Source organism: Moschus berezovskii, chromosome 19, assembly GCF_049115385.1.
Source record: "Moschus berezovskii isolate FMDL1 chromosome 19, NW_MosBer_1.0, whole genome shotgun sequence".
NCBI lineage: Eukaryota > Metazoa > Chordata > Mammalia > Artiodactyla > Moschidae > Moschus > Moschus berezovskii.
The window spans coordinates 65,822,101-65,841,973 of record NC_142478.1 but is presented as its reverse complement, the minus strand read 5'-3'; the positions used below and the strand labels follow the sequence as shown (position 1 = coordinate 65,841,973).

Genomic DNA, 19,873 nt, shown 5'->3' with positions numbered 1-19,873 from the left:
CCAATGGCTGCCTGCATCTATCCGATTTCTTCAGCAGACGTTGGCGCCAGCCAGTAGGCGGTGGGCTCTGCCCGTGGATTCTGATTGGCTGCTTCGCTCATCTATAAAAGATGCCCGCCGCGGCGCGGCCCTCCTCTCGCCAGGCGTCCTCGTGTGAGGTTGGTCCGTCTGGCTGCGGTCGCACCGGCAACTGTGGCGGGAAGGATGGGGATCCTTGGGGGTTCTTTTGGGGGCTCTTGGGGACCACGGGGTCCGGTCTTTTGGTTTGGGGGTGCGGCGGAGGCCGCCGCGACAGGTGCAGCCCCGGCTCGGGGCGGCGGGCGCCCGCGCGTGGCCTACTCCGCGTGTGCCCTGGGCTTGGAGCCCGCCGTGCTGTGGGGACGCGTGTCGGGGTGGCTTGAGCTCCTCTTCTCTCCTCAGTGACATCGTCTTTAAACCCTGCGTGGCAATCCCTGACGCACCGCCGTGATGCCCAGGGAAGACAGGGCGACCTGGAAGTCCAACTACTTCCTTAAGATCATCGTAAGTTTGGGGTAGGCCCCAGCCGCCCACGGTGCTGCCTCGGGCCCAGGCACTAATGGGGACAGTCAGCTGCCATGTACTGAGGGCCTACTCGCTAGCTACCACATTAGGTCGTTTTAGGCACATTTCATTTAATTTTCACAATTTCCTGAGATCCATGCCCTTCCTCCTCCCAGTGTTGCAGATAAACAGACTCAGGCAGGTGAAGTGGCTCTTGAGGTGAAGAGCATTCAAGCCCAAGTCTGTCGAGGTTCAAATAGCACTCATCCTAATTTTACTGCCCTATCTCCGTCTTTGAGAAGGTCTGAGGCAATGAGTGACTCATTATAATGGAGCAAGTTGTTGCCTATTTAGAGCCTGTCAGTCAAGAAACTATGTGAGTTCTTTCATTTAGATGGCCTTGAGTTGGGTCTTCCCTGACCAGAAATGCTGATCATGCTGCTCTTCAAGCCTTAGGATGCGTTGTGGAGTTTAGTTTTTCCCGTTCTTCCTCATTTATCATGCAGGTTTTCAGTTGAACAAAAAACTTTGTAAAATAATTATATACACACACAATCTAGGTCCTACAAGTTACTATTTAATTGTACTTTTATGTTGTATTTTGACTGCTGTAAATCTGACTTTACTTGGAACTGTATGTTTTTTTTCTGTTAAGGCAGTCATTTAGTGAATCAAACATGCCTTATAATTGGGGAAAGAGCAAAAGTTATAATTAAGTTTTTTTTTTAATTTACTGTAGAAACAGTCACCGTTTATACTCAACAAGCAAATCTTTGACAAAACTGGTGTTAACTCAGGTGGCTGATAGGAGGAGGAGCTGTCCCAATCGCTGTCATTTCAAAAGCTTAGAGGAAAGGGAGTGAGATGGATGCTGGTGATTGCAGGATTTGGTTTCTCTTAACCTTTTCCCTCTTTCCTCCTGTGAAACACTGCTTATTTTCGGCTTGTTTCTGTAGCAACTTCTGGATGATTATCCAAAATGCTTCATTGTGGGAGCAGACAACGTGGGCTCCAAGCAGATGCAGCAGATCCGCATGTCCCTCCGTGGGAAAGCTGTGGTGCTGATGGGCAAGAACACGATGATGCGCAAGGCCATCCGGGGGCATCTGGAAAACAACCCGGCTCTGGAGAAGTCCGTGTCTTTGTCGTCCCTGTCAGTGCCCTCCTGCCTCTTCCTGGAGAGGAGCGGTGCTGAAATGTGACCTTCTCCTGTCAACTTCTCTTTGCAGACTGTTGCCTCACATCCGGGGGAATGTGGGCTTCGTGTTCACCAAGGAGGACCTCACTGAGATCAGGGACATGCTGCTGGCCAACAAGGTAAGGGAGAATCAAGTTGACTGGAGAGACCTTATCATTCATTTGGCTCCTGAAAAGCAACAAAACTGTCTGAAGAGAAGACATCTCACTGTTGACATTTTTTTTCCCTGTTTGCTCAGGTGCCAGCTGCCGCCCGTGCTGGTGCCATAGCGCCATGCGAAGTCACTGTGCCAGCCCAGAACACTGGTCTGGGGCCCGAGAAGACCTCCTTCTTCCAGGCTTTAGGCATCACCACTAAGATCTCCAGGGGCACGATTGAAATCCTGGTGAGTGGACCTGGCTTGCCAGTGCTAGCTGGGCCAGCGGCGGGGACTCGGTGGCCTCTGACCTGCCAGACGTCCAGGGCTTAACTGCCAACTCCCTTGTTCTTCAGAGCGATGTGCAGCTGATTAAGACCGGAGATAAGGTGGGCGCCAGTGAAGCCACACTGCTGAACATGCTGAACATCTCCCCCTTCTCCTTCGGGCTGGTCATCCAGCAGGTGTTTGACAATGGCAGCATCTACAACCCTGAAGTGCTCGACATCACAGAGGAAACTCTGCATTCCCGTTTCCTGGAGGTACCTGAGGGCCCATTCCAGGCCCTTCCGTTCTCATTAATAGTTGAGAGCTTGTCTGGCTTCAGCTGGATCTTGGCAGTGCAGCTGACTAGCAGTGTAATGACCGGGAACAGTTGTTTCATCTCTACTTCAGTTTCCTCATCCTTAAAATGGCAATGACAATAAAGGATCGTTGAAGGAGCTAATGAGTGAATGAGTGTAAGGCCTTGAAACAGTGCTGGGCACACAGGGCTGGCATTTTAGGACCTGCAATAAGATGTGAGAGTTTGAGTGTCAGTGAGTCAGTCTAAGAGGGATGAGAAACATGAGGTAATTAATACACAGTGTTGCCAAGTACCCTACTATCTTGGGAGAATGGACTCTCATCCCATCCTGTCTTGCTTAATTGTTGCCACTAATAAACCCTCTTAACAAATAAAGTGATGGGATATATAATTCCCTTTATTTTGGACAGATAGACAATTGTAATTACATACACTCTTAACTCTGGTTACTTTTGGAAATCTCAGTAGTGGATGAAATTCACATTTGGAACTAACGTTTTTCTCAGAACGCCGTGACTATATATTTTTACAAAACAGTGGCTTTTGAAGTAAATACCATCATTATGGTATAGGGAACACCCTTGTTGAGAATAAGGGCAAAAAGCATTTGTAAATTAAACTGGGTCTGAGTTTCACTGCCAGAAGCATGTGGTGTGAGGCGAAGTGTGCTGTGTGAGACTGAGATACTAGCCGAGCAAATCTTGTGCTGTTGAGCCTTGCTTCACTGTCTTAAGACATCACACCTGAAGACCTAAAGTGAATTTTTTTCCTCCTTCCACAGGGTGTCCGCAATGTTGCCAGCGTATGCCTGCAGATTGGTTACCCAACTGTTGCATCTGTACCCCATTCTATCATCAATGGGTACAAGCGGGTCCTGGCTTTGTCTGTGGAGACTGATTACACCTTCCCACTTGCTGAAAAGGTACAGAGACCCCACCAGGACCACAACAAGAATATAGTTGTGCCTCCATCATGGATACCAAAATCCATGAGTGCTCAAGTCTGTCATAGGGTAAAATGGTGTTAGTTAGGTTACATCATTTCTAGGTTACTTACAATACCTAATCCAGTTTGAATGTTCTGGAAATGGTTATAAATAAAATGTAACTTGAGTGTAGATAATTGCTACAGTACAGCAAATTCAAGTTTCTGGACCTTTTTTTCCCCTTTTAAATTTCTTTTGAGTTTTGATCCGCAGTTGGTTCAGTCTTTTAAGTGTGAAACCTTTGGCTACAGAGTGCCAATTGTCTACTTGAAGTTGGGAGGCAGGGGAGATGTGTCCTTGATTTTAGAAATTACAAGAGATTTAAAGCAGGGATACTTTAATGGGTGGAGCCGGGCCTGAGCTCCCCAGGCTGTACGCAAGCTTTCCTGCCTGGTTACTTCAGAGGAAGGCTTCATTGACATGGGAGTGGGCCCTTAAGCCTAGAGCTCTGCAGAGGCTGAAGGGCTGTGGGTAGTAGGGTGGGAAGATGACCCTTTTGACCATGAACTTTCCCCTTGCTTTAGGTCAAGGCCTTCCTGGCTGATCCATCTGCATTTGTGGCTGCTGTCCCCGTGGCTGCTGCCACCACTGCTGCCCCTGCGGCTGCCACCGCAGCCCCAGCCAAGGTTGAAGCAAAGGAAGAGTCGGAGGAGTCGGACGAGGATATGGGATTTGGTCTTTTTGACTAATCACCAAAAAGCAGCCAACTGGGCCAGCATTACTTGTGAAATGAGAAAATAAAGGCTTACTTCTCTTACGAGTCTCTGAGCTTCTCATTTTGTGCATTTGAGGGTTATATAGTGCTGTATGCTAGAAATCAAAGGCATGGTAAAATCAGCTTGATTTGAAATTGACATTTGGGTGTCCTCTTTGAAAGTGACACATTGCTCTCCTAGCATCCTATAGTTTGCCTCTACCCAGTGTTAACTATATGTTTATTAAACTGAAATTTTTCTGCATGACCATCAGGCCACAAGCCTGGGTCACTCTAAGATAGTTTAAGTAGGCTTAGTGTTGTACTGAGATAATAAGATGTGTGCTGCCGGGATGTTTCAGGCTGGGTGGTGGTCCAGTTTAGTGGCCACCGTTATTTAAAGAGAGAAAATGTCCTGTAGGTGTTGTGAATCATACATATAACTTATTCTGTACTGGGTCATGAGGTAGGTGCTGGTTGTATTCAGGTCTCAGAAGTCCAAAGGGCTTCCCAGGTGGCTCAGCAGTAAAGAATCTGCCTGCAAAGCAGGAGACTCGGTTTGAATCCCTGGGTCTGGGAGATGCCCTGGGAGGAGGAAATCCCATGGACAGGAGCCTGGCCTGCTACAAGTCTATCTACAAGTCTGTCTACCTGCAAAGAGTTGCTTAGCCACCAAGCAGATGCGCATTCAGAAGTTTGAAAGCCATTGCTAACATCAGAGACAAGGACTGATATGTGCAGACCATATTAAAGTAGATAGAGTTGTCAGGTTTGCATATAGAATAAAATTGAAACTAGCCTCAGCCTGTGGCCTTGGTTTAAGGAGTTGCCCTTGGGCAGCTTCCTCCCTCAGCTCCAGAACACTGCTGCTGGGGTACAAACAATGGGATAAGACACGAGTTCGCTGCCTACCTGATACGGAGTTCAGCCCCTGTCATCAAGGAAACCCCTCTAGCAAACAAGTAGGCCTTCACACAGGAGAGGCCCACGTGGGGGTACCTGAGCCGGACCTGCTTGCGCACACGTGGGTCGGCGCTGTAGGGACCCTCGTCTTCCACGAGGCTGGACCGAGAAAGGCCCTGGGACCCGGGGGTCGAAAAGCGCGCCCTTGGGAGGCCTTGATAGTCCCAGCTATCCCTCAGATACCCACTCCGGCTGCCTGAATCGAAGCCCGGCCTGCGGCGACCACCGTCCCGCCCGGGGGCGCCAGGCCCCATGCCCGGGCCGGCTCCTAGCCTCGCCCTACCGCGTGGGCTCGCGCTGTGACCCGGAAGCGCTCCGGAAGCGGTTCCGGAGTCAGCGCCGGCAGGATGGCGGCGGACACGCAGGTAAGGCGGGCGAATGCTAGGCCAACGCGGTCAGCGACTGGGCGCGAACGGCGGCGGTCGGGTCGGACCGCTGGTGCAGCTGCCGCAGCGGGTTAGGGGGCGGCGGCTGCGGAGGGCGCGGTCCAGGGGGTGCTTCGGGCCAACCCTTCATGGTCCCGGGTTCGTCCTGGTTCCCGGCCCGGGCGGCGCAGACTGTCCGTGGGCTCGACGAGTCGGACTCCGGCCTCGGCTTTGGCGGGCCCTTCTTGATCCTGAAGTTGCCACAGTTCCCCTTTCAGAGTCTGCTCCATTTCTCCGAAGCCCTCCAGCACGAACCTCGGCCAGCGCCAACTATGCCTTAAAACTTTATATTCAGCAAATATTTCTCGGACATCTATTACGCGCAGGAGCTTAAAGCATAGTGTTTGGATTCTTACAGATCTGAGTTTGAGTGCTAGTTGATCAGTTTCTCTAAGACGCTGGGCAAGTTTCTTAATCCTGTCCAGTCTCGATCTTTTCATCCATACAATGGGGCTGAACTAATACCTGTCTCCTAGGGTCGTTGTGTGGAATCAATGAAATAAAGTAGGGCTTCATGTAAGTTGGTGGTTATTGTTAGGTCCAGCGTTAGATAAAAGAGCTGTCACAACTTGGGAAGAGTCTTGTCATCTTGGGTGTTGGGGGGGAAACTTTTTTCCTCCACCCCAGCCTCCTTTGTAGCTGTGAGTGTTTTAGAGAGAAAAGACAGTATTATGGGAAATGAAACAGTTCTCAAAAGGACAGCTTGGCTCACTTGGGTGTCAGGGTGAGGAGATTTACTGATTTTGATATGAAGGCCCTGAAGCCAGAAACTGAGCCCTTAACTTCATTATTCACAATGTGTGTATCCTGAGTTTCCTGTACAAGGAAGGGACTGGTAATTTGTTCAAAGTTTATTGTGATGGATCCTGGAAAGAAAGGCATAGTCTGCTGGGTATTTTGAAAGGGGTTGGGAGAATACATGCTGAATGTGTAACATTAAAACTCAAATGAAAAAAGCAAACCCTTCTTGGGACTTAACTGGTGCTTCTGGTGTTAAATACGCCTGCCAGTGCAGGGGACACGGGTTCAGCCCCTGGTCTGGGAACTAAGATCCCACATGCTGCGGGGGAACTGAGCCTGGGCGCCCCCTATGCCACAACTAAGACCTGACACAGACAAATAAATATTAAAAAAAATCTGTCCAGTGTTGTTCAGTATAGGAGCGAGTTAATTAATAGCCAACTAGCTACTTAGGTTAGTTAAAATTAAGTGAAATTAAAAATTCAGTTCTTTGGTTGCACTAGCCACATTTCCGTGCCTGGGTAGCTGTATGTGGCTGGTGATCGCTGCATCGTACAGTGCAGAAGAACATTGCCATCATCACAGAAAGTGCTCCTGGACAGTGTTACCCTAGAGAGAAACCTGTGAACTTTTTAAACTCTTGGCACTTGATCTCAGCCAACAAATGACTTCTCTGAAGGATCTTAGTGTGCTCTTCGTTACGTGTTCTGACAGGGTCCCAAGTGGGTGACATTCGTTTTCTGGTTAAGAAAAAGAAGAGCCTTGTACCTGAAATGCCCTTTCATCTTTGGGGGAGAAACTGTAGCCAGGAACTGAATATTAGCATGGAAAAACAGCTATGTGGAAATTTCAGGTAGAGGGTAGATTATATATATATATAAAGATGCATCTAAATCTGCTATCTCCTCCAGCCTTACTGAAACTAGTAAAAAGTTGAAAAAAAAAAAGAATTGAGAGAATGCAGAGCAGACAACAGAAGCAAACTTTTGGAAGCTAGAAAGTGAGGAGTGGTAAAGGATCCTCAGCCAGCAGTTCGGAAAGCTGAGAACCAACCTGATTTACATTGTAGAATCTCTGATTGCTGGGAATTGGTGGCATCTGCTAACCCCTGGATATGAGGGTGAGTGGGGAGGGGCTAAGTTAGGATTGGTTGAAAACCCTGTTCACATGTCTGCAGAACCCATCTTGGCAAAAGGCTGGAAGTTTTCCTCTCTGGAGAGTGTAAAACAGGACCACACAAAAGTGTAGGAGGTCCAATATCCACGGAAATCATCAACAGAATAATTCAACATGCTTTCTCTGAACTGAAGCATGCGTTTTCAAATCAAAAATGCTCAGCACAGTGGACGAAAGCAGACTCAACGACAGAACACATTAACGTGAAATTCAGTTTTTCTATTTTTTAAAAAATTATTTTCTTCTTTATTCTTATATTTTATTTACGGCTGCATCAGGTCTTATTTGCGGCATGTGGGATCTTTTCGTTGTGGCGCGTTGACTTTCTAGTTAAGGTGCGTGGGCTTAGTTGCCTGCATTGGAAGGCGGATTCTTAATCTCTAGACCTCCAGGAAAGTCCCAACCTGAAAGTTTAGAACCTTGGATACAAAAAGATCTTAGAAACTTCCGGGGGGAAATATCAGATCTCAGACAAAGGATCGAGAATCAGAATGGCATGGGGGTTCCCAACCATACTGAATGCTAGAACTCAGTGGAGAAAAATCTTCAGTATTCTGAAGGAAAATTTCAATCTAGCATTCTGTATTCAGACAAACTTCAGGTATGAGGTCAGAACATTTTCAAACCTGCAAGGACTTCACAAGATGGAGTGTGTGGTTCTCCCAGACACACAAAAAGTGTACATTCTCAGGGTGATAAACCGCGTCCCAGCTGTAGCGATCACACACCAAATCAGGACAGCTCAGAAAACTGGGAGAGACCTCTTTGGGAAGGTGGAATTTGGTCAGACTGCACGATCTGCATCAGTGTATTGAGATTTAGACACGGGGCAAACTGTGAGATTGAATGGTTAATTAGAACAGATAAAACAAGGCAAACTGAGAGTGGAGAGAATGAAGGGCTCATTATTCAACTCCAGGGTTAATTTTAAAAAGCTGTGCAAGAGAGCAAACATAGTTCATTAAACGGAAGTTGAATACTAGTTGCATGTAAACACTGAATTACTGGACTAACGTATATTATGAAACTTGAGGAATAATTACTGAAATAATCAGCCATTGTTGGTGAAAGAGATTGTGCTTGTGTGTGAGGGCATGGAACTTAGAGCATGGTTTTTAGAGCAAACCTCCCAGAACTTTTTGACTCTTTAATTATATGCATGAATGACTATAAGAGCAAAAGACAGTAAACAGATCCTTTATGTAGAAGATGGAGTTTTACACATGATTTTATTCATTGCTGATAGAATTGTGGCAAAGGTTTAACTATAAGAAGAACTCAGCATTATTTTACTTGTCGAAGAGTTGACTCACTGGAAAGGACTCTGATGCTGGGAGGGATTCGGGGCAGGAGGAGAAGGGGACGACAGAGAATGAGATGGCTGGATGGCATCACTGACCCGATGGACATGAGTTTGAGTGAACTCCGGGAGTTGGTGATAAACAGGGAGGCCTGGCATTCATGGGGTCGCAAAGAGTTGGACACGACTGAGCAACTGAACTGAACTGATGCACCCTTAAGTCTTACTCTTCTAAAAAGGCCTGTCTGTCAAATACCCTCAAAAGAAAAAGAGGGCAGGAGTTGGTCACTTGGGTCTGTGCCCTGCTCTACTGCTCATATCCATGATCTGCCTGCTTTGTAGCCTGTAGAACAGAGGTCCCCAGCCTCTGGTATCTAATGCCTGATGGTCTGAGGTGGAGCTGATGTTATAACAATATAACTAAAGTGCACAGTAAATGTAATGTGCTCACATCATCCCCAAACCATTCCCCCCGTCTCCCCAGTCCGTGGAAAAATTGTCTTCCACAAAATCAGTCTAGGGTGCCAGAAGCGTTGGGGAACACCGCTATGGAATATTGTTCAGGAGCAGATTTTCAGGAGTATTTGCAAACCGCCCCTCTTTCCAGGTCTTGTGCTGTGTCCCTGTGCAAGGGAGGCAGTTGTAACGTGGATGGTGGTTGATCGCTAAGGACTTGATCGCCTCAGTTTCTCCACTTGCTGGTTTCAGGTTTAGTTTCAGAAATGCAGGTGCTGTGCTCTCGACTCCAGTCTGAGCAGTGGCTTCCCCTCTGGGGGTCGGTTTCTTCATCACCCGTCAAATGGGGAATACGATGCATGTCTTGAAGGCTTGCTGGTTAGTAGTAGCTGATTTTGTGCTCTCGGTGAGAGTAATGCTCTACATATACTCTCCCATTTATTCCCCATAACAGTCATGAGGTAGGTGCTGTTTTCTACATTGAAGAGATGGGAAACCTGAAGGTCAAACAGATGACATAATTTGACTGAGTTTCCACAGCCGGTAGGAGGCTGAACTGGGATTCAGTTTCTTAACCTTTTACCCTTTAGCCAACTGTGCTTATGACTTGCCAGGATACTCCTCATTACAGGAGGCTTATAAGAGATAATATAAAGGGAACATATCGGGCACATAGTAGGCCCTCCGTATATTTTGCTTACTTCAGAAAGGATATTTTTTTTTCTTTTTCAGAAAATACTTATTTACGTAGTTGGCTGAGCTGAGTCTTAGTTGGGCATGCAGACTCTTAGTTGTGGCATGTGGGCTCTAGTTCCCTGACCAGGGATCGAACCCAGGGCCCCTGCATTGGGAGCGTGGAGTCTTAGCCAAGGGACCACCAGGGAAGTCCCAGAAAGGATGTTTTGTGTCTTGAGGTTTTTGCCTTAAGCCTTGCCTCTTTTTGCCCAAAGTTTAACTGGCTGACTGGTTGGGTTAAAAGCAGTGCATCTCAACTGGGGGTGATTTTGTCCTCCAGGAGGCGTTTGACAGTGTCTAGAAGCAGTTGGGATTGCCTCAGCTGTGGTGGGAGGGTGGTGTGCTGCTACTGGTGTTCAGGGGTTGGAGGCCAGGAGCACTGCTCAAGGTCCTACCGGGTGTAAAGGCAGCCCCCAAAGTCAGGAGTGAAAGTCGGCCCCCAAAGTGGAGATTGAGAAGCCCTGGGTTAGAGGGAGCCTCTCTGAGCCCTGCACGGCCCTCCCTGAGCACGCCCTTCTTCTCCCTCCCCGCTAACGTTTTGTAGTCTGACTGGTGGCATTTTCTCTGTGGGCTTGGTCTTCGCAGGTTTCTGAGACACTAAAGCGTTTTGCAGGGAAGGTGACAACAGCCAGTGTGAAGGAACGGAGAGAAATCCTCAGTGAGCTGGGGAAATGTGTTGCCGGAAAAGGTATTTATTTCCACGTCACTGATTTCATTTCAGACTAAATCGGGCTTTCTGTTTAGAACCATGGGCTTCTTTTCCCTGCTTCCAGCAACTTCTGTCTTCACTGTCTGTATTTGCTTGTTATAAATGCGCATTGAAACAGTTGGGTTGGTGGAGAGTTTATCCTTCTAGGTGCCAAAGCTTTTAACAGTTTTAACCATTTTGACTGGAAATAGTTGTAATAGATGCCAACAGTTTTCCTTAAGTAATTTATTAGATGCAAAAACTTTTTTTTTTTAATGACTGAAGGCACTGTTTTTCCCAGCATTCCATGAAAATCAGCAAGATGGTAACTAGTGATTGGCTAGTGAAGGATTCCAAGATCCTTGAGGAGATGTCCCTTTTAATCCAGTGTTTCCTTGAACCTCTTTTTTGCTGAAAACATATTCAGAGTCTGGGCAGCATATTTTGGGAAATGCTGAGCACATGTAGTTATTCTGATTCTGTACCATAACTGAGGGCTCTTACAGCAAACTATGGGGGCGTGTATAAGACTAGTTTGCCTTCAACCAATAAATCTTCATTAGTTGGTTTTTTATCTTTTAATTTTGTGTTGGGGTGTAGCTGATTAACAATGCTGTGATAGTTTCCGGTGAGCAGTGAAGGGACTCAGTCACATATACACGTATTCATTCTCCCCAGAACTCCCCTCCGATTCAGGCTGCCACATAAAATTGAGCAGCATTCCCTGTGCTATAAAATCCTCGTTAGTTTTTGAGTTTCCTTTTGGTGTGTTTTTTCTATACAGTGTTGGTTCTCAAAATGTGGTCCCCAGACCAGCAGTATCAGCATCACCTGAGAATTTGTTTGAGATAATAGAATCTCAGCTCCACCCCCAGAGACACAGATTCATGAAAACTCCGGGGGTAGAGCCCAGCACCTGTGTTTTAACGAGCTCCCCAGCTGATCCCCATGTTTGCTGCAGTTTGAGAACCGTGGTGGTAAAGAGTTGGATCTCCGTTTCTGTCAGCTTTCACTTCTTGTTAGGAAAGAGCCTTCTTCCACTGTCTCACCCACGCTGTCATTTGCTGCTTCTGATCTGCTGTCGCCTGGTTACATACCCAAGCTTGTTAGCGTTGTGTGTAAATTAAGTAAATTGCTGTTCGTGAGCTTCTGAGAGATTCTGCTGTGTATCAGAGCTTTAGTGCATGAGTTTATGGCACCTTCAGAAGTCCTTCTGGTCATTTCTCAGCAGGGTTCTAGTTAATGAAGGCTGCCACATGACAGATGCTGGCTGTCCACCCTAACCCTAATGGCTGACTCCCTGCTAAGTAACTGCCAAGTACTACCCTTTCCCCCCAATTTGTGGAGTAAGGAGTTCGACACATGTGGGTGAAGTTTATGAACTACTCAGGCCTTTCCAGGGTGATTTTACTCCCCAGTCACCCTGAAATTCTACAGTTCAGCACGAATCATATTTGTAAAATGTTTGCCTTTGATATGCAGGTCGTTTGGGGGAAGTGAACTCCCCACATGAAATAGTACTCAATTTCCTCATTTTCGGAGTCTGTGGAGCCGTTGTGTAGTGATAGTTATTCTGGCCTCTCCTTGTGTTAGGGTCCCAGGTTCCCAGGTGGGTTCATCCAAGGCGGGGCAAGGAGCTGGAAGGCCTTTTCAGAGGCCGACAAACCCTGGAGGCGGGTGCCCAGCCGGGCTCAGCCCCGCCTGGCCCCACGGCCTCCGGTGCTCGCCTCAGCCCTGCCTCCCTGAAGCTGAAGCCTGAGGCTAGCGAGGTGGGTTTGCTGGGGCTGGCCTTGCCAGTCACAGGCCCTCAGCACAGTCGGAGGTGACGGGCTCTCTGTTCTGGCCACGGCTCTGCTGCCTCCAGGCTGCGGGACCCGGTCCAGGTTCCTTCAGCTGTGAACCTGCCTTCTTGCGTTGAGTGTGGAGATAGTAAGGCTGCGCCTCCCTCACAGGGTGAGCATAAGCAGGGAATGCGATCATGCAGGGATAGTGCCTGGCTCTTACCAGCCCCCGTGTCTGTTAGCGGTTACTAACTGCTGTTCTCCTCTGCTGTGCTTAGTCTCTCGGTCACGTCTGACTCTTTGCGACCCACTGGACTGTCGTCCCCCAGACTCCTCTGTCCATGGGATTTTTCTGGGAAGAATACTGGAGTGAGTTGCCATTTCCTTCTCCAGGGGATCTTCCCTACCCAGGGATCAAACCCTCGTCTCCTGTGTCTCCTGCATTGCAGGCAGATTTTTTACCTGCTGAGCCATTGGGGAAGCTCTTAGCCACTTGTTCCTGGCCCCAGTCTCTTTTCCTCAGTTACTGAGACATTCTCAAATCAGGTGGGCCAGTGCCAGGCTCAGGGCGCTGCGGGAGCTGGCAGGGTCCGCGCTCCTCCTCTGTCATCCCCCCGTCACTCGGGGGCCTGGGAGAGCCCTTCCTGAGCCTCCTGGTGTGTCTGACACTCAGCTTCCATTTCCCCATCAGACCCTCCTCCCTTCATCCTTGGGCTTCAGCCTGGTCTGCAGAGCCATCACAGGTTGGCTGTCTGTTACTGAGCACTGTTGTTCCACCAGCTTCTCTTTCTGTTGCCTGGCCTGCTTAGTTTTCTGTGCCTGGTTTCTTCTTCTTAAAAATGGGCTCAATCGCAGTACCCACCTTACAGGAACTGAGTTAATGTGTGTCAAGTGCTTAGAGCAGGGCCTGTGCCTCGTGAGCTCCAATTCAATGTTGGGTGTTGTTATTCCTGGGCCAGTGCCCAGGAAGTGTCGACAGTGCTTCCTAACTAACCTCTGTGTAATCTTTGGTTTTAGATCTGCCGGAGGGAGCTGTGAAAGGCCTCTGCAAACTCTTCTGCTTGACCCTGCATCGATACAGGCGAGTCCCAGCCAACAGCCCAGTGTCCAGAGCACTTCGTGCGGAGAGGTGGTAGAGGGCAGTGGTTAGAGCCCGGGCTTTGGAGCCAGACTGCCTGTGTCCTGGGCAGGTTATGGAACCTCTCTGTGCCTCAGTTTCCTCCTCTGTGGACTAGGGGTCATGCTTTCGTGCTGGTTCGTGTGAAGTTCTTGCTTACTCTGTGTGTTTTCACTTGTGCGTGTGAAAGCACTTGGCCTCACGTGAGCCCTGTAGTGAGTGCTCTATAAATGCAGATGTTGCCCGTACAGCCTTCGGGCTCCTTGCCCTTTGTTAGCTGCTTCCAGAACTCTGGGATGAGGTAGATTTACTCAGATACTTCCAAATCGCCTGATCTGTGACACTCTGAAATACAGTGCAGTGTCATTTTCCTGGAAAGACAGGTCTTGGCCGAAGCCCCCTGCCCACCCCATGCCCCAGGTCCACATGTTCACCTTGGCCTTCGCCCCTCCTCCAGGGATGCAGCCTCGCGCCGGGCCCTGCAGGCAGCCATCCAGCAGCTGGCCGAGGCCCAGCCTGAAGCCACTGCCAAGAACCTTCTGCATTGTCTGCAGTCCTCAGGCATCGGCTCCAAAGCGGGCGTCCCCAGGTAAGAGGGGAAGCTGGTGGCACCCGGGGCTTTGGAGGCCTTCTCGGGAGGAGCCCGTGCAGACCAGCTGCGGTGGCCACGCCCACCCCTTTCCCCTTTGCAGTCTTGGGGGATGCCGGCGGTTTGCCTTCCGGATGGAGGGAGAAGCCAGGATGTCAGGCCCAGCAGAGAGACTGCTTTCCTGGGAAACTAGGGGCAGCAAGGCCATTTTAAGGAGAAACCAAATACCTCCCCACCAACCTCGCCAGGCCCTAGACGTGGGAAAGCATCCTGTGGATTTTATAGTTGTGAGTGCTGAAAGGCGGGGCTCGGCGCTCCTTGTCCTGAGTTGTCACATGTGGTTTGTGGAGAACCGGTGTCCGGTTCTATCCAGTTGTAGGTCAGCGGAGGGTCCTATGTGCCAGGCAGGGCCCTGTGGGGAGCCCTTGTCCTCAGGTAGAGGCTGCTACTCTGACCTCTCCCCTTTGCTCCCCTCCCCTCCCAGTAAGAGCAGCGGCTCGGCCGCCTTGCTGGCCCTGTCCTGGACCGGCCTACTGGTACGCATCGTCTTTCCCTTGAGAGCCAAGCGGCAGGGAGACATCTGGAACAAACTGGTAGGTCCCCTGTGTCTTTGGAGTCGGCTCTCTGCACAGAGTTGGGATGTGTTTAAGCACCTTCTCTGGCCAGTGCTCTCCTCAGGGCCGGGTGACCGGGCGCTCTTGAGTCACCCTGAGGTGTGTGACTTTGGTGGATGGGTGTGAGTGCAGCATAACATTCATCTGTGTATCAGATATCTGGGAGCTTTCCTGGATCGGGTGTGGGCTAGGCTCTGGGACCTGAGACACAGGGATGAGCAAGAGAGGCGCGGTCCCTGCCTTCATGAAGGCCAGAGTAGGGAAGACAGCCAAAAAACTAGGAAACCGGAAAACAGTGTAAATCACTCTGCTTTTTTTCTGATTAAGCATTCCTTTCCCTGTGTTTGGATTTTAGTGCTGAACTGGCCAATGGAGTGGGATTCTTGCCATGTGCTTTGATCCTTAAATTCTCTCCTCCCCGTTCTATGCCTGCTCTTTCCATTTTCCCTTCCTCACCTTTCAGCATGTCTGCTAACCAGAGATGGCCTCACAGGCCAGGTTGGGAGGTTCTCTTGAATATCTCGATATGCATAGTGGAGGGCAAGAGGAAAGGTGTCACACTTTTAACAAAAAGGAGTCTGAGGATCTTGGTGTGGATTTGATTCTTGGCCTTGAGATTTGGCCAAGTACTTAATTTAGTTTCTGAGTCCATTTCCCATTACTGAGAAAATGGGAACAAGTACCACCCACCCATCCACCTCAAAGAGTTGTCATGAAGATGGGCCCAGAAGAGGTGTGAAAGGGCTGTGGAAACTTGGAGAGGGCTGTGCAGGTGAACACGTGGCATTAGAAAACCTTCAGCACCTCTGCTGGACACAGCCAGCTTGTAAGACTCGTTGAGGCCTCACCCCTGGGAGCTTGTCCAGCACACTCCTGGGGATGACCATAGATTGGCCATCAGCAGTTGACCGGAGGATAAGAACACTGAAACTTCACAAGCAGTGGATATACTCCAAACCCACCTTTGGAGTGTAGGTTCCATGGTTACCAAAAGGTCTTCTTATAAGATGGTTGATCTCACGGGCCCTCTCATTGGTGCGTCTCCAGTGACTTCTCAGAACCACTACCCGAAGTAAGTCGGTGTGCTTGTGGGTTAGTGAGCTGGAGGGGTCAACCCCGTCGTGTTGTGTTTATGGGACAGGATACATCAAGAGCTTTTCCTTTGCTCGTTGCTCATGTTGACTCTACACATAGGTGGCAGTTCATTCAGCTGCTGAAGTATTTGTTGAGGGCTCCCTGTGTGCTGGGTGCTGTTGGCGGAGCTGAGGCTGAAGCAGCGGACAAGGAAGAGGACCTTGCTTTCTCATAGCTTACAGTCCTGGGGAGAGGCTGGATGCAAATAGGTCCACATTTGAGTGATAAGAGTCGCACAGCAGAAAAGCAGGCGGGAGGATAGAGAGAGGGCATATGCTAGTGGTGGGAGGGAGGCCTCTGGAGGAGGTACCGTTTGAGCAGAGACCCGAAGGGTATGAAAGAAGAAGCCATGCCCAGATGAAGGGTTAGAGCATTTCAGGAAGAAGGAATAGCAGTATAGTTCTGAATGAGATGTCAGCAGGCTTAAAAAGCTATTTTAATAATAATTTTTTAAAAAGTTCAATATTCAGCCAGTGTTGAATGACACACCAGTGTCATTCCCTCCCCTTCTACAGGCGTCTCGGTCCCCACTAGAGCTAGTTCCTTGTGCACATATTCCCTGTGTATGTGATTAAGTGGGTTTTTTTTATACAAATGATAGCAGGCATATAAACTTTTTGTCTCATCTTGTGTTTTTTTCTTTAACCAGATTTAGAATTTGTCCTAGAGTATTATATAAAGAGCTTCTCGTTCTTTATGACTATTACTAATCCTTTGAGTGGATGTATCAATGGTATATAACCAGTCCCCTGTTGATGACCGTTTGCATTGCTTACAACCTCTCTGCATAAAGAGCGTGGCCGTGAATAACGGTGTGCACCTCCCACTTTGTACACGTACAGATGGAAGCCGGCTGGCTTCTTTGGCATGCCCTCTTTCTCAGGGTGGCAGTCACACCAGTGAACTCAGGTGCTTCTGGCCCATACAGACTCTGTGAGACTTGTTGACTGAGCGCTGTTATGTGTCCACTCCGGATCGGACTGTGAGCTCCCCGCAGGCAGGATTAGCCTATCAGTCTTGACTTCTGTACCCACAGTGCCTAGCCTAGTGCCTGCCATTTCATCAGCGCTCACTGCCTGGGAATTAATGAGGAAATAGTCAAAGCAGATGAAGAAATACATGAAACAGAGCTTACCCTTTCTCCACATGGCACTTCCTTTGCTGTAATTATGTGTTCATTTGTGTGTTTATTTGTTTAGTATCTCTTTCTCCCTCTGGATTGTGAGGTGCATGAAAGCAAGGACCGTATCTGTCTTATTCTCCTGGTGTTTTCATTGTCTGACTCACAGTAGGTGTTCAGCAGACACTTACTTACGAAGTGCTTGAGTGAACAGATGTAATTCTGGGACAGGGGTTGAGTGGGGGGTCGGGGGGTGGAGGGAAGGGGGTCTGGCTGGAGTCGGGTGGGAGAGGCCTGGTGGAGATGACCTCAGGTTCCGGCCGGTGGGCCTGACGGAGGCCTTGGGCAGGCTGTGAGGGCCACGGGTCCTCTGCTCCCGTTTTCCGTCTGGACCCAAGTGCCCCTGTTCCCGCAGGTGGAGGTGCAGTGCCTGCTCCTGCTGGAGGTGCTGGGCGGCTCCCACAAGCACGCCGTGGACAGTGCCGTGAAGAAGCTCACCAAGCTGTGGAGAGAGGTGACAGGAGGCCACGGTGGGTGACGGGCACTGCTTCCTCTGCGCACCCCCACTGCTGTCTGATACCCCTGCCCTCCCTGTTCCTCCTCAGAACCCCGGGCTGGTGGAGCAGTACTTGTCAGCCATTCTCAGTCTGGAGCCCAACCAGAGCTACGCAGGCATGCTGGGGCTGCTGGTGCAGTTCTGCACGAGCCACAAGGAGATGGACATGGTCAACCAGTACAAGGCAAGTGGACGCTGGGTGGGGAGCACGTTTTCCCCTGGTGGCCCCAGCCACTGGCCTCACCTGAAGTTGGCTGGCTTCTTTTCCCAAGACCCTGGCCTTTTGCAGTGATGTGTGAGGAGTGGGAACGTTTCCTCTCTGGTTCTGGCTGGGGTGGGCCCTGCTGCAGTTACTGGGATGCTGATTTGCCTGTTCGTGCTGTTGCTGAGTCACTTACCCCTGAGCAGCTGCCTTATGCCAACCTCTGTGCCAGGTGTTGGGGGTGCAGTGGTGAGCGAGGGGGCCGTGATCCCTGCCCGGGCAGGGCTGAGTCTGAGGAGCAGGCTGTTAGGCACAGCGGCATCTTGTCGTATGTGTGAAACATGCTTCAAGAGGAACCATGCGAGAGGCTGTGATACTCTGTGGCAGGAAGGAACTTAAAGGGTGAAGAGGTGTTAACAAGGCCAGGAGGCAAGGAAGGGCATTTGGGGCAGAGAGAGCAGTGTGTGGGCCAGAATGTGGGTGGTACATGGCTGCCTGGGTGAGAGAGGAGCCAGCAGGCCTGTGAGCCACGCCAGGGGCCTGGACTTGATCCCAGGAGCCATGGAAAGCTGTGGAGGGCTTTTCGTTGGGGAATGGCGTGGACACTGGCATTTCCATGCTTGATTCCGTGATGTTTGGGGCCCTGATGGGTACTGTTCAGAAACGCTTGCACAAGAGGGACCTCAGAGCGCCAGGGTCCGACAGGTGTCTCTTCCCCAGAGTGCGCTGCTAGACTTTTACGTGAAGAACATCCTGATGAGCAAAGTGAAGCCTCAGAAGTATCTGTTGGTGAGTGAGTGGTGGCCCTTCCTCGTCCGTCCAGCTGAATCCCCTTTTAAATTCTGTGATTCGGAGCCATCCTTTATTCTCAGTCTGTTCCCACAAGGGCCGGGTGCCTGACCCCTTTCTCTTGGCAGGATAACTGTGCCCCTCTGCTCCGGTACATGTCCCACTCGGAGTTTAAGGATCTGGTCCTGCCCACCATACAGAAGTCCTTACTGAGGAGTCCAGAGAATGTCATTGAAAGTAGGTTGCTGCCAGCCAGGACAGTGGGAGGGAGATGACGTCACCCAGTGAGCCAGATCGCAGCAGCTTGGCAACAGGCAGTGTTTATGGGAGGTGTGGGGGGAGGCTGTATTCACTGTGTACCTCGTTGGGCCCCTCAAGAAGGAGATTTAGGGACCCTTTCGAGAGTACATTGAAAGTAATGGGCCCTCTTGTTGAAAGAGTGTGCAGAAATGTACCCATTGAAAATGCTGCATCCATGCATTTTTAGAGGTCTGAGAACCTTGGTGTGCAGTGTATTTGAAACCCTAGGATGTGAGAGTTGAGTCTCTGTCCCTTTTTATCTTGGTAAGAGGTATAGGGGGAGTGTTGGGGGCACAGATTTTGCTGTAGGGATGGGGCAGTGTACAGCTTTACAGCAGATCCGAGGGACAAAGGTGTGACCATATAGAGGTGAAAAGTGGTCGTGTTTTGTGTGGCTAGATAGCAGGCCTGAGTGTTGACTGGGGGACCGGGCAGAAACGGGCATTTTCCCTCTGAGGTCAACGTGGTATGTGCCTTCTGTCCCCCTCAGCTATTTCCAGTCTGCTGGCATCAGTGACTCTGGATCTCAGCCAGTATGCCCTGGACATTGGGAAAGGACTGGCTGGTGAGTGTCCCGACCCCTCTCCTGCCCCTCGAATGACACCTTGGGTTTTTGGTTGCACTTGTCCCAATTGTAGAAGAAGGGGCATGAGACAGCCCTGTTTAGAAATAAACTACAGGCGTGGAGTTTCTTTCCTGAGATCCTTATCATGAGAACACAGAGCCAGGATGGATGAGTTGGGAGCCAGGAAGGCCAAGATGAGAGCTACTCAGCTCTGAGCAGCGGCTCTCTGTGTCCAGGTCAGCTGAAGTCCAACAGCCCTCGCCTAATGGACGAAGCCGTGCTGGCGCTGCGGAACCTGGCCCGCCAGTGCAGTGACTCCTCGGCGATGGAAGCCCTGGCCAGGCACCTGTTTGCTATCCTTGGAGGTGGGCTCACCTTTCCAGGCATGGGGATGACTGAGGTGTAGGCTCTGGCACTCCCTGGGCGCCAGGGCCTGATGGGAGCTCAGTGCTCTGAGTCTTCTTGTGTCAGGAATGTGAAGAGAAGCACAGGCAGAGCGGT

General features: G+C 50.0%; 2 protein-coding genes and 1 long non-coding RNA gene across 3 annotated transcripts in view; 2 read left to right on the top strand and 1 right to left on the bottom strand.

Moving 5' to 3' along the window:
• Positions 1–453: 453 nt before the first annotated feature.
• Positions 454–4,187, top strand: RPLP0 (ribosomal protein lateral stalk subunit P0). The gene is made up of 7 exons (XM_055404349.2): positions 454–522; positions 1,479–1,654; positions 1,752–1,839; positions 1,959–2,105; positions 2,213–2,398; positions 3,224–3,364; positions 3,952–4,187. Exons 1-7 carry the CDS (start codon positions 469–471, stop codon positions 4,114–4,116), a joined length of 957 nt encoding a protein of 318 aa, XP_055260324.1. The 5' UTR covers positions 454–468; the 3' UTR covers positions 4,117–4,187.
• On the bottom strand, positions 1,962–5,356 carry LOC148774898 (uncharacterized). Its single transcript, XR_016035358.1, has 2 exons — positions 5,034–5,356; positions 1,962–2,644 (listed from the first exon to the last, which is right to left on the bottom strand). It is a non-coding gene; the product is annotated as an uncharacterized LOC148774898 (long non-coding RNA).
• A 56-nt stretch (positions 5,357–5,412) lies between these two features.
• GCN1 (GCN1 activator of EIF2AK4) overlaps positions 5,413–19,873 on the top strand; it is a 54,106-nt gene continuing 39,645 nt past the window's right edge. Inside the window, exons 1-11 of the mRNA XM_055405593.2 lie at positions 5,413–5,449; positions 10,503–10,605; positions 13,404–13,467; positions 13,961–14,092; positions 14,577–14,685; positions 17,376–17,474; positions 17,566–17,700; positions 18,439–18,507; positions 18,636–18,744; positions 19,298–19,372; positions 19,609–19,737. Of these exons, the coding sequence (XP_055261568.1) occupies positions 5,432–5,449; positions 10,503–10,605; positions 13,404–13,467; positions 13,961–14,092; positions 14,577–14,685; positions 17,376–17,474; positions 17,566–17,700; positions 18,439–18,507; positions 18,636–18,744; positions 19,298–19,372; positions 19,609–19,737 (1,042 nt within the window). The 5' untranslated portion in view covers positions 5,413–5,431. The remainder of the gene's footprint in view (positions 5,450–10,502; positions 10,606–13,403; positions 13,468–13,960; positions 14,093–14,576; positions 14,686–17,375; positions 17,475–17,565; positions 17,701–18,438; positions 18,508–18,635; positions 18,745–19,297; positions 19,373–19,608; positions 19,738–19,873) is intronic.

Bases quoted from the DNA above. Each gene is read 5' to 3' on its own strand.
- RPLP0 (XM_055404349.2), top strand. From the start codon at position 469: ATGCCCAGGGAAGACAGGGCGACCTGGAAGTCCAACTACTTCCTTAAG. The intron at 1,840-1,958 runs GTAAGGGAGAAT...CTGTTTGCTCAG, and splicing joins ACATGCTGCTGGCCAACAAG to GTGCCAGCTGCCGCCCGTGC. The intron at 2,399-3,223 runs GTACCTGAGGGC...CTCCTTCCACAG, and splicing joins TGCATTCCCGTTTCCTGGAG to GGTGTCCGCAATGTTGCCAG.